At 34.6% G+C, this 14674-nt stretch overlaps 1 protein-coding gene across 1 annotated transcript in view; it reads left to right on the top strand.

The window, feature by feature from the left end:
- The first annotated feature begins 346 nt into the window (after positions 1 to 346).
- LOC141482479 (RNA-binding protein Musashi homolog Rbp6-like) overlaps positions 347 to 14674 on the top strand; it is a 69071-nt gene continuing 54743 nt past the window's right edge. The window contains exons 1-2 of the mRNA XM_074175812.1: positions 347 to 412; positions 7076 to 7410. Coding sequence (XP_074031913.1) covers positions 7177 to 7410 — 234 coding nt within the window. The 5' untranslated portion in view covers positions 347 to 412; positions 7076 to 7176. The remainder of the gene's footprint in view (positions 413 to 7075; positions 7411 to 14674) is intronic.

The following is a 14674-nucleotide window of genomic DNA, read 5'->3' as shown; positions in this document are numbered from 1 at the left end:
TACCTCATTTTCTCTCGAAATAGATTGGATGTAAAATTACTTGTGGATATGACATGAATATATAAATTATTGAGAATGTGATATTCTTAGCTCATCATTGTACACTTGTTCAGATATAATCTTAAAACTTTTTAATTTTTCCTAAAAAATGCAGTTTTCAAGTTGTCCAATTTTCGTTCCAAATTCTATTCGGAACAAAATTTCTTGATATCCAAATCTATTGCTTCTCAAAAAATGAGTTCATGTCAAATCCATATGGATGCATAAAATTTATTTGATATCATAATACACACTTCCACGTGTTTCGACTTTTCTGTTGTAATATCGAGTTTGTCTCTGTTTTCAGTGGATCTAACCAATGGACAGCTCACTCCGAATAATAACACTCCGCTCTTGACTCAAGCATTGTCAGGTAATCATCGTTTCATCATACTCCTATATAGTTAGAACCTCCACATTTTTACAATTTTTTATCCTGTTTCATAATTTAGTATATTTCACAAGTACCATCATAAAATTTCAGTTAGCCTTCACCAATAATTATGATGGAAATGTCATTCGATTCGAAATTTCACAAATAGTAATTTACAATTTGAGGCAAATTGCGCTAACAAATAGTTCGAAAGTTATGAACAATAGTGAGACATAAAAAGAATTGTTGATTTTTTGCAAATATCTCAAGAACTATTACAGATTTTTAAAATTGGATAAAGATGTTTTAAAAAATATTCACGTACCAAAACTGTAGCGCCAATATTTATAGTTTCACTTGAGCATATGAAAAAGGAGGGCTACTTAAGGCTCGCGCTCAAGGCTCACGACTCAATTCTGTCGTTTTAACAAAAAGAAATATTTCAACTAATTAAGTGTGAATACTAAGGAATAAAAAATGAGTTACTTGGTGGAAAGTTGAATGAACAGTAATGAGCTGACAAAAACTTTCAAAGCAACTGTCCATAACTTGATGATGTTTATAACTTTCTTGAACTCATCTCATAAGAATTAATTTTTTTTTCAAATATTTAGATTAGTCTGTTTTCCTACTGATAAAAGGTACGCTGATATGTTTGAATTTGTTGGGGATCTAATAATCTTATAGTTGATCATGGCTTTTACGGCTGATGTCAAAAATATCATTTGATGTTTCCGGGTTTATTAGTCGTCGTCTGAAGGTTTTTATACCTGACGTTTCTTCTGCTACTGCGGCAGATATAATCAAAAGCGATGCGACAACGGTCGAAGTCGAAATAAAAAAATCAAAAACCTTTATTTACAACGTTACTATTTACAATATTTACTGTAACACTCCAAAGAATTGAAGAGGGGAGAAAAAAAGAAACCCCGAACAAGACGCGCCCTCACGACCCAGCCGAGAAAGGGAGACAGACACGATTTTGTTGAGATCTCGCCAGTTGTTAGATATACTTTCAGTCAGTTGTTGTTCTTCTGACACCTCCTCCTTGAGCTTATGCGCCACTCATTTTGAGGTTGATATTAAGGTCCATCATCAAAAATCACATTCGCTGGCGATCGGATTTGTGATACAGACAACGGTAGAAGTGATCTACCTTGCGGCGATGCACGAACTGAAAATGGTCCTGGTGCGTTTGAACTTTTAATGGGACTAGATGTCGGACGGTTCTTGTACCTAAGACCCTTTTTCGATTATTGAAAGAGTCTGTATGTTATGAATTGCCGGTATGCATGTCTTCTTGATGTTCAAACTCTCTTCCTTACAGTTGAAATTATTCTTATGTTCAAGTATTTCTATAGCCTCTCTGAATAGCCTCGGATAGTACCAGCTGGTTTTATCAAAAACTTGCGTGCATTCGAAGGCAATGTCATGTCTGCCCTCTGAGAGAGCGTGTTCTGCCACTGCCGATTTTATCTGTTGCCATAGCGGCAACTTTTTATGCTAGTCAATTGCATTATAACGTTTCTTTTCATCGTTCCTCCTGGTTTACTTATAGGATTTCTGGCGGCTTAAATGTATTTCTGGAGTCTTTAGTTGACCTGAGACTATAATCTTTCGTTCTGGTGGACTTGAAAATTGCTCTAACTCCATGTTTTTCCAGGATCCTTCTAATGAAAACCTCCAGACCACGGCTATTACACCCAGAAACATCGGATAATCTTTCAATCAATTATTAATTTGGAAAAACACATTTTTCAAAATTTTTCATTACATAAGAAATCATTGATCAATCAACTATTAATTTTTGATAGTGAATCGATAATAATCAATAACCATTATATTCCGAAAAAAGATCTTATTATTTGAAATTTTTCATTTGTTTGTTTGATGAACAATTACCTGTTAACGAAGGAATTTTCATACTTCTTTTTTAAAATATAAATGAAAATAACCACTTGCAAATATGAATATTTGATTGAAATGCACTTTTAGGCATTGAAATTTTTCAAAAGCATTTTTTCGAGTAAATATTTGACTATCATAGTTTCCGATACATTCGTTTATAAAAATGATTGAAACGATGGTAATAAAAAGTTTAAAAAAATCATATCAATGTAGCCTTTATCATTGAGAAAACATATCAATGGAAATATTAGAAAATGATTGTATCCAAATAATTCGATAATTCATAAATTAATGGAAAATGAATTTTTCAAAATGAATCCAGAATGGATATTTTTTAAAGAAAAAAAATCCAGTCTTCAAATTTAATAATAATCAAGGTTTCTATATACACTTTCAACTTGAAAAAAATATTTGACTATCATATTTTCAGATACATTCGTTTATAAAAATGATTGAAATGATGAGAATAAAAAGTTTTGAAAAATCATATATCATTAGAAAACAAATCAATCCAAATATTTGAAAAAAAACGTATTCAATGGTTTTTTTTTATTCAAAATCTTTGATAATTCATGAACGAATGGAAAATGAATTATTCAACTTTTCAAAAATAGATCTTTGCTTAAGGAAGAAAAAATCCAGTCTTTGAATTTATGAATTATCAAGTTTTTTATATATACCTTCAACTTGGAACAAAATATTGTCAGCTAATTATGGTTCAGTTTCCTAATACTCACATTCAATGGGTTGAAAAAAATGTTGTAGCGATCATTAAAACTATAAATATTGGCATTACAATTTTGGGAAGAGGACATTGTTTAGTGAATTTTCTGCTATTTCAGTATCTTCTTAAAAATTTTGGATCTGAAAAGATTTTTGAAATATTCACAATAAACAAATCTCTTTTTCCAGTAAACTAAGTTGTTTATACCTTTGAATCTATCAATGAGGAATCAAAAGAAATGGTACTTATGAACTAGACTGATTTGCTTGAAAACTGTATTGTTTATGTACATAACACCAGTACATCATATGTACATAACACCTCGACACGTGTTTCGATCACCAAGTGATCATCTTTAAGAGGAAGATGAAACTGGAAACTTCGCGAAACTAAAGCTATTTATGCTATACAGATATATCATACAGGTAAACCATACAGGTGTACCACCCATACAGGTATACCACCCTAAATTAATTTCACAATTAGCCTTATCTATTATTTTACAATATGTCCTTATGTAATGTTTAAATGTTATAGCTATATATAAAACAATTTTCAGCTATATAAAAATTAATTTCACAATATTGCCTAACTTAATATATTTAGAATGTGTCCTTATGTAGTAATCAGTAAATACAACAATATTATTTCAACAAGCTATATAGTATGCTATTTGGTATTGGTCGGTCATCGTTATTCCTAATATTATTATGTTTACCTATTTCTACACTCTTATCGGCATCTAGTTGCCTGTTGTTGTTAACTTGTCTAACTAATCTTAATGAACTGTGAAGTCTATGGAATGGTTTTGTTGCAAAATATGATGGGCGACTGCTGATTTTTCAGGTCTTCCATATTATAAGTGTGCTATGTGTTCCTTATATCTCACTTTAATAGATCTTTTTGTCTGTTTATAATATTTTGCATCGTAGTCCTTACATTCAATTTCGTAAATTCCGGACTTTTCCGCATCCTCGACTTTGTCTTTTGGACTTCCCAAAAGGCTCTGTAGTGTATGACTTGTTCAAAAACCACCTTCATACCTAGTTCCTTGAAAATATTTCCAAAGTTCTTCGTATATTGGTGGTATGGAACTGAGATGTATTTATCTTGATAATTATCATTATGATGTATTTATCTTGTTCCTTGAAAATCTTTCCAAAGTTCTTCGTATATTGGTGGTATGGAACTGAGATGTATTTTCTTGATATTTATCAAGATAAATGAAGGTATGAAGGTGGTTTTTAAACAAGTCATACACTGAAGAGCCTTTTGGAGAGTCCAAAAGACAAAGTCGAGAATTCGGAAAAGTCTGGAATTTACGAAACTGAATGTATAGATGCGATGCAAAATATTATGGACAGACAAAAAGATCTATTAAAGTGAGATATAAGGAACACATAACACACTTAAAATATGAAAGACCTCAAAAATCAGCAGTCGCCCATCATATTTTGCAACAAAACCATTCCATAGACTTCAGTTCATTGAGATTAGTTAGACAAGTTAACAACAACAAGCAACTAGATGCCGATGAGAGAGTAGAAATAGGTAAACATAATAATATTATGAATAACGATGACCGACCAATACCAAATAGCATACTATTTAGCTTGATGAAATAATATTGTTGGGTTTACTGATTACTGGAGTAAGGACACATTGTAAATATATTTAGATAGGCAATATTGTGAAATTAATTTTCATATAGCTGAAAATCGTTTTATATATATCTGTAACATTTAAACATTACATAAGGACATAGTGTAAAATAATAGATAAGGCTAATTGTAAAATTAATTTAGGGTGGTATACCTGTATGGTTTACCTGTATGATATATCTGTATAGCATAAATAGCTTTAGTTTCGCGAAGTTTCCAGTTTTATGTTCCTCTTGAAGATGATCACTTGGTGATCTAAACACGTGTCGAGGTGTTAAAAATAACGATTTGGTGTTGTGAAAAAACTCCAGTAATATGTATTGTTTATGCATGATTATTGATTTGCTATGCAACATCAACATCTGAGATATCAAGTTGTTCTATCATATCGTGCGGATAATGAAAGAATCATTATTATTCATGCCAACGGAAGTTTATCAAATAGGTCCTATCTTGCATACTGTATTTGTTATGTTGAATTTGAAATGTAGTAAATATGAGTCGAATACCTTTGTAAAATATTAGGCAGTGTTGGAAAAAGCGAAATGAGTGATGTCTTACATTTCAATCATTCGAATTGTTCTTTAAAGTTACATTTTCTTATAAGTATCCACTTATGAAAGTATAAGATGTAGCAAAGTTTTCATGAAACAAACTGATACATCAATATTTTCGTGATGAAATGTTTTGACATCTAGATAAGACAATGCTATTGACATTAAGGAAATTGATATCTTCTTGATTCTATTAGGATAGAAAACTTAATGAAAACCTTGATTCAAAATAAAATATTTTAGCAGTAGCACCAAATCGAAAATTTGAAAGAAATTATAAATTGAAATTAAAGTTATGATTTGTTGCAATATAGGCAAATAAATGAGACTTATATTCAGAACTTGCAAAATATTATGTTGGAAAATCCGTTTCACCAAAAATTATTGTAATTGTCGACCCAGTGAAAACTTCCATCCACCTATTCAAGAGCGACCTCGCCATCTTTGATATCGAGCGCCGAACAAGATCTGTCCTTTTATTGCACTACAAGGCAACTGGATGAAACCATAGCCCAAAGCAAAGCATTCATGATTCAACATCATAGGTGTTTCGACATAGGTGTTTCGACCCATCAAGGTTTCATTATTGGAACTAAGCTGAAAAACGAATGCTTAGGTGGACTCAACTATTCTTAAAATTCTTAGGCAATGATATCTCCCCCCACCAGAATTACATCTAAGGGATCGATAGAAGACTCAATTCACTAATATTCATAGTAAATGAGAGTCATCAAGGCGTAAAAGGAGATATAATTCCCTCTATCCACTTTGGGTTGAGTCCAACACTTCATTTGTGGTTCAGCCTAGCACCGTTGATGATACCTTGGCGGGTCGAAACAGCACTGTTTGGTATTAGATCTTAAATGCTTTGTCTGAAGGCTCTGATTGAATCTAGCTGCCTTGCAGAGAAATATGCAGTGGAAGAAAGAGGACGAATCTCTTCCGAAGGTAGATGTCGAAGCTTGGGTTTGCAACTGACATTTTGTTTTTTATTGAAATTTTCAGACCGCGAAATCTAATATGGGCTCCATTCACTTCTTATTGAAACATTTTCAATATAACTAATGAAAGTTCACCGTGACCAAATAGACCTACATCCTTTGAAATATTTCATCTAATTGATATTTTTTTTATGTACTTTTGGACAAAGTAGTATTTTCAACTCTGTTATTGAGTAATTCAAAATTTACATTTTGAATAAAATAAATGTTACAAGAAGATAACGAAACATATGTACCTCAGATCTGTCTCTTTCTTTCTTTCATTAATCATATTACGAAACATGAAAAAATGTCGTAATTTCAGAGGACTAAAGATATAATACACGACTCTGCTTCAAGTATTCCTCAAGAATTATGCTGTTGTGACATATTTGATGGGGGATGATTTTCATTGAAAAAAAATCTTTCAACCATATTCTTCTCCATGGTTATAAAAAATTGTGAAACTTTCGAAAAAAAAAAACCGAATTAATCAATAAAACTCTTTATGAAGTTGTGTACACGCACATTTTCATTCAAATTTGAAGTGAAATAAAAAATATATCCCAAAACAAATACTTTCAAATATATGAACTTTGAATTATGAAAGTTTTCCACTTCTCTATTATTATGGAGAAGTGAAATTCCAAAAGATTTTTTCCGAAAACTAGTATTATCTAAAAAAAATATACCTCATTTATAAATACCCCACGATTTTTTTCATTTGTGGCAGTAGATGTATTGGTAGTCTATGAGCTGATTGAAAAATATTGAACATTTTGGAAAAGAGAAAACGGCTTCGGTCGGCTCCAGGAGAGTGTATTTGTGTCCCGTAGGGTCATCCGGTGCCAGTTGGACGCAGCAGCAGCCTTCAGGAGCCGACCATCAGAGTACATCTGCACCCCAACCACACCACTTCTCCGTTTCCTTTGCAGTGATGAACAACTACCAGGCTGCAGCAGCAGCGGCAGCTCAGGGATTCGGCCCGCCGACTTCACCCCATGCCACCAACACCAGGGGCGGGTTCCCGGCCGCCAATTCGCCGGGTCCCACTATCGATATGTACAACAGCAGCGCCGGAGATAGCGTGGGATACGTCCAAGCTGCCAGTCCTCAGCCCAGTAGCTTTCCGGCTATTGCTGTCAGCAGAGCTCCATTAAATTATAGTCCGGTGAGTTACCATTATTTTCGCAATAAATTCAGTCATAAATTTTTCCAATTAATAATCGTATAATGAACATCTGAATCATGTTCATTCATAATAATAAATTGATATTTTCATTTGGTCACAACTCTATGTATATAATATGTAAAATACGAAGTACAAAAAGAAATTGTTCAGTGCATCAGAAATCACGATCTAGATATCGATATAGATTATAGATTTGTCCTCACAACTACATGCTCCAAGCTTTGTAGGCAACCCTAATATCCGTCTCTATCACATGTAGGGTATGGGCAAGAAGAATGAGGGGGTGTTCCCATGTGCATCGAATTTTCACACACCGTACATAACAAGTTTTTACCACCTTATCGACCACTGGAGACAAAATGGAGTTAGTCAATCAGCCCTGAAATCATGGAGAAATTTGTAAATTTGCCTAAATTAAAATGTTAACAAATCGATGTTAACAAACGTTTTCAAATGTGAACAGGAACAAGAAAATAATAAAACAAACTGGATGTCGAAAACAGTGAAAGAATCGTGTACAATATGTCATGACAAGAATGAAGATCTGAAATCGTATATTCTTGCACAGTTATAGAGGTTTGTGTACAAACACCTTGCTGATATCTTGAATACATGAAAGGAAGACATCTTCATACTTTTTTCTTTAGGATAAAGACTATATAGAAGTAGAGGCGTCCTAACAGATTTTTGAAAATATGAGTTTATCTGAAATATACCTGAAATAACAAAAATTTCACCTGATCTATCAATCTCAGATGGGGTATTGATAATTCAGGTAACATTACGGTGGCGGGTCGAATAACCCATTCACTTTGGACCTAACCTAAACTAATATTTCAGCCACATGTTTGATTAATCTACCTCATGACATTCACTATATTATTGCATATTTGAGGATTGCAATTTGTTTGAAATCAATAGAGTTTGCGCTCTACTCTTATGCAATTATAATATTATATTACTCTCAGTATTTGGGATTAATTAGAACCATCTTGAATATTACTGGAGTTTTTTTCCAACATCAAATCGTTATATTTAACACCTCGACACGTGTTTCGATCACCAGGTGATCATCTTCAAAGAGGAAGATTAAAACTTTAATCTACTACACCAAATGTTCCAAACAGTGCATCATAAGTAGAACCATCTTACTGGAATCAGAAATATCAAAAAATATGGGCAATAGGTTCGAAATCGATGTTATTATTTCTGTTCTGGTTCCATACGACTTTTATTATCGACGACTTTATCCACTAGGTAATTCTATAATATTGAACAATCAAACGCAATATGTTTTATGTACGCGAGTAGATGAATAATAAGAGAACTGGGGCTGAAGTGGCTATCATTGTTAGCGGTGCCGTTATCGCTGTGTAAGGCATAACAATTCGAGTGTGCTTATGAGAGCAATAATATTAGGTGTACAGGGTGTCGTTTCAAAACATATCAATCGAATATACAGGGTGTGTAGCTTTGAAGAAAAAAACATGACTGCCAGCGTTAAAAAAACGAACATGGCTGCCGTCGCGGTATACATGTTGTGTGCAGTGTTATAGAAAAAAACATGGCTGCTATGGAGGTGTACAGGGTGTGTTTGCAGCATTGAAGAAAAGTTGCCATGGGGGTGTACAGGGTGTGGCGTTGAAGAGAAAAAGAGGGTTGCCAGCGTTAAAGAAAAATAACGTGACTGCCATCTTAATATACATATACAGTGTAAAAGAAAAAATATTTCATCGAAAGAAAAACACTTTCTGTTTATAAAAATACAGATAGAGTCCGAATCTACAATAAAATAACCATTTCCGGTTATCACTTCCGGTTATCACTTCCGGTCTTCCGATTTCGATAATTTCGATATCAATGGATTGTCTCGATGCCAAGAAACATATTAAAGCATTTTCAAAAGTGTAACAGACATAGGAGGCTAACTTTTTTATTAGTGAAGAAAGGAGTGAGATGTGGGTAATCTAGCCTCACAATGTTTACTGGAGAATATGAAAATGAAAAACATAGGTATGAAGCATGCATTTTATACAAAATATCAACATTATGGAGACTGCAGTTGAATGGGCTTCATTTGGAATGATGCCTTTAGAGCGTGCAGCGTTATCAAATATTAGATGAGGAGGTGGAAGATGTCAAAGAAAACCCGCGACATTAGGCGAGTGGGTAATATTATTGTTTGAAAGTATGTTAAGATCATTGAGCAGATGAAATAGTCAGTATTGAAATGTCATTTGACGGATACATCCGGAAAGTTGAAGAGTAGAGTGGTCGATCGAAAAGTACCCCAAGCGAGATATCCATTGCGAAGAATTTAAATGCCACTAATAATGCTTAAAATGAATTTCGTGATTTCCAAGGCCGTAGCCAGGGGGGATCAAGGGGGCCATCCAAACGGCCATCCAATGGCCATCCAAAAATTATATAAAATGTAACGATTGACTTGTTTGAACATCACAGGAGCCATGAGAATAAGACCAACCGCGGCAATGGAATTAATTACTGGTCTGTCTCCTCTGAACCTGTACGTATAGGAGGTTGCGTTAATAGCCATGTTACGATTGCACACGGTTGGTGTACACCTTGAAGTAGGAATGGGTCAGTTGAGGCTGAGCCTATGGCGAGAAGCGCTTACTGCGCATTCTCTGCTGCAGGCAACCAGTGATGCAATTTTACCCAGGTTTGTGTTTAATGAACCTCACAAAATACAAATAAAACAGAGCATAGATTCAGATGCTACAAATGCAATACGCATATATACAGATTGCTCAAAAACCAAAGAAGGCTCAGGATATGGAATGTACTCCAGATCACTAAGCCTAAGGATCGATTGGGGAATGAGAAAAAATACAAGCGTGGTTCAAACATAACTGGCTGGTATTTCAATTGCCACAAAAGAAATAACCAGGAAAAGAATTTTTGGCAAAAAAATAACAATCTGCACTGATAGCAGACACGCCTAGCCTAGAACAGACGTGTTACCTCAGGACTAGTACTAGAGTGCTACCAAGATTTAGCCAAAGCCTCGGTAGATAATAGCATTATCATGGGGTAGATTAAAGGGCACGACAGGCGTAAAGGTAATCGCATTGCCGACAAGGAAGCGGCTGCACTAAGAATGTTAGGACCCAGTGGCACCTACGGCCTGATGACTTCGACAATTGCGGAACTAGCCAAATGTTATACCCATGCTCAATCCCTAAAAAGATGGGATGAAATCAAAGGTTGCAATCTTGCTAGGATCACCCTGGGCGTCCCAAGCAAGCTGGCGCCGAAGAAATATCTAGCGATGACCAGGAAAAATCTACGCTTAACAGTAGGAGTTCTGACTGGCCACTGTCAACTAAGAAAATACCTCCATAATATAGGGCTAGTGACACACCCCCTATGCAGCATATGTGAACAGGAAGATGAAACTGTCAGGCATGTCCTATGCGAGTGTTATCATCAATAAAAGACTGTGTGTTCAGCGAGTCTTGGCCTACACCTGCCGATATAAAGGAGATGCCTCCTAGTGACCTGTCCACCTTCCTGGAAAGGACAGGATTGACGATGACCTAGGAGAACAACTCCTTGAGAGGATGTACAATGGTTCACATGTGGCCTAAGTGCTGTGGGCCTACACTCACCCTCCCCACTCTACAGATACAAATACTATTGGAATTATAAAATCCGTTAGAAATTATATCAAGTCCTTTGCAAAGCGACACCAGTGTTTGAAAGAGAATATTGAAAAAACTTCCCCGAAACACAATGGAAAAACCTTACGGCACTGAGCGTACAAACTTTCAAAGATCTTGGCGACACTACCTGTTTCCACATGTACCCTTGAAAGGACTTTCTCTTCTCTGAAACGCCTCAAAACTCCACAAGCCAGGAATGACTAAACGGTTTGGCGTTAATGTCAATCTACCGTAGAATTGACATCGACACCGAGAAGGTAATTGATTTGTTTGCTGCAAAGAAAGCTAGATAACTAAATTTGAATTTGTAAGAAGATGTTAATATTTCTGTAATGATTTTCTAATAAATATATATGATCATGAAAGACAATTTTCTTTCCTTTCGTTATTTTTATATTTCATGTTTTTCTACAGTTCCACCAAACCAACCCCCTCCCCCCCGAAATTGTTTTCAGGCTACGGCCTTGTTTCAACTGCAATGATAAATAACGTTTTTTTATGTAAACGTACCAAAGGGTGAGAAATACATGGCAATATGTGTAAAGACCAATAATTTCGGTCATGAATACAATAGAACACAATGGAAATTAATGAGTTCCACATTTGTCAATGACAATTAGTTGGCAGTGTTTGTAAGTGAAGATCCAAAAAATACCCCCTTCAAATATAAACTGAGGCTGATATACCCAAGGTCTTCGAGAAGTAGACACGAAAAAAGTTGAATTTGTTCCAGACCATGCGAGGCTAAAGAAGTCACAAATGGAATTTGACCTTTATAATAGAATTCTCATTATAGTATCTACGATACTAATAATTATGGAATTTAATAAGAAATGGATAGTTTGGTTCAAATAGTAAATAGTTGAATATTCACGAATTTTTGTATTATTTCAAGTCGAAGAAAATATATAAAACAGTTATGCATAATTGATCTCTTTATTGATAAAGCCGAAAACAGAAAACTTGCGATAAGCTGAAACAGGAAATATACGATGGCAGTGAATCGAGGAGAAAATATGATAAAGGGGGTTTTTTTTCTGTTATCTGCATGACAACGGTTATTTATTCCATATCAAAAATTCTCGAATGTTGTTTTGTCATCACGCCAGAGTAATAAAACAAGTCAGGACGAACAATAAGCTTCAGTTTTCGATTAACTTAGCAGCAGCAAAGATTGTCTTGTTTAGTTTGTATGTGTGCATCATCGTCAATAATCAGATGTAAGTACAATATTTATTTTCAAAATCTTTGTATAATCATGCTTTTTATTGTCGAAACTCAGTGAACCGATTTCAATTGAGTAGTTTTCAAAATTTTTGTTCAAAGTTTTACGCTTTCGTTGTTTGTGTAGACAATGAATTACATTTATCAATTCGAAATAGGAAATTTTCCGTTTTCCAAGAAGTTTCTCAAATTTTTGCTCAAAATTGTGCACTTCAGTGGTTGTGTCAAAAAAAATCATCTTATTTGTTATAGATGGATTTTAATACAATTAACGTTATCTCCGTTCTAGAGGAAAAACCCATTATGAAATTGTAACATCTTCAGTTAGGAGTGCCACATCAAATGTCCTCAGCCAAAATGGTATCCACTAAATGTGGGAAGACAGTACTCAAAGAATTGAAGAAAAATATCGTGTTTTTTACCGAGGAGGGTTACCGCAACATATGAGCCATTCATTTCACATTTCCAAGGGGGAAAATACCTCTTGTTTTCAAAGGTGTAATAGACGTGGGCAAAGCCAACCCGGCTACATCGTTCGAAATTGTAGAAAATTGAGGTTAGTATTGTTGATTTTTTTTGGTATGAAGTGAAAAAATCGTTCGAAATATTTTTTTCCTTTTTCATTTCCATATACTTTCACTCCTCGGTGCAAGAGAAATATTTTTGTTCGAACTTTCCTTTCGAGCATCATCTGCGTTTGTGACTTCATCAAGGTTGCTTTTACAAGTCGTTCCTGTGCAGTTTCTTCAGCCCATCTACCGGACTACTTAAAGTTTCCATTTGGAGCGTTCAGCAAGCATCCATTTGCCGCAAAAAAAATCTTGTGAGTTGAAAATGATGTTTTCAAAAACTTTATCGCAAATTGATAAATTGCTTGACGTAATCAAACAAAATTATTCAAGTTCCATTGCACGAACTTCGTTAAATTTGATTAGTAAACATATTAGAAAATGTGAGTTGAAAAAATGAAACAAGTGGAATTCTTAGGTGAAATAGGTAACATTGGGGAATTGAAACACATTAGATGCATAATAAAAGTTATGAAAAATGATAAGTATATTGGATCAGGTTTGAAACGAAGCAGTAGAGTTTAATGGAAAATGTGAATCTATTCTTAAGAATAGAGTTAGAAACAGGTGTCATAATAAATTTAGCGCACAAAAAAGTAAGAAAATTTTTGAGTGATGCATATTCTCTTTTCAAATGTAGAATTTTCAAATTTTTGAAGGAGATGCAATCCCTCAAAGTGAACATGACACTATTGGGGGATCTCATTAAAATCCCGAATGACGGGGAAATTATTGATAGAAAATATTTTAATACTCGTGATGAAATCATTGATTTGGAGACGGATTTGAGTGTTTGGTACAATGAGCATGTTGTGGATGTTATTTTGAATAAACTTGATGGGGATTTCATCAGTTCGGACTTCCATTGTCTAATATAATATAAATTGATTTGACATCCCTTCAAAAAATCAACAAAATCAACAATAAAACATTTAGTGAAGCCAGCGTAGAGATACGTAACATATGGAAACCTCTAATGAAGCGAAAAATGACCAACTCTCGCCAAACGGTCATCTCCCGCTAAAACCAATGAAGCATAGAGAGGGAAAAGGGGATAGGTGAAAGCACTCGAATGACCTATAAATAGTCAGATCTCGAAGGAATAAGTCCAGTTATCACCCGAAGACGGAATATTTTCAATTTTCTGCTTTTACTAATATTTCAATTTTTTGGTTGTAGCTTGTATATTATTTCTTTATAATTTCAGTTTTTTGTTTAATAAAATTGTTTTTTTTCAGGGATTTCAAATCAATTTATATTATATTAGACAATGGAAGTCCGAACTGATGAAATACTCCACGAAACATTGTAACCACCTTCAAACAAACGTTGAATACCCAGTACGGACCCGGAACTAGCGACTTATTCCCAGGATATGAGAAGACTATGGTCAAGCTTACCAAAGAAGAAACTCACCTCAGCTTCTTGTGCAGAGCTAGAGACAATAACATCATACTCAAAAGTTTTTTGCTGAAATCGCCAATCCCAGGAGAGACAGCCAAACGCATATAGGAACGCGCCAGCCGGGCACTGATAAGGTTTCAAATCAATTACCACCGTTGAAAGAGGTCAACTCTGATTCGGGATGCCACAGAACGATTTGAAGAAATAAGAAGAGAAACCTTGGAAAAGGATCATGGACCAATCTTTGCCAAGATTGAAAGTACGTGTTTGAAGATCCGATAAGACATGGAGAATACCCAAGTGAAGGTACTATGTTGTTTCTAGCTAATTCCTTATGGAGATTTACATGGGAATTCACTA

This window comes from Leptinotarsa decemlineata, unplaced genomic scaffold (assembly GCF_025532065.1).
Source record: "Leptinotarsa decemlineata unplaced genomic scaffold, Ldec_3_MD MMD2_tig00001365_RagTag_RagTag, whole genome shotgun sequence".
In the NCBI taxonomy this organism is placed as follows: Eukaryota; Metazoa; Arthropoda; class Insecta; order Coleoptera; family Chrysomelidae; genus Leptinotarsa; species Leptinotarsa decemlineata.
The sequence above is the reverse complement of the archived record's forward strand: the minus strand, read 5'-3'. Positions and strand labels throughout refer to the sequence as shown.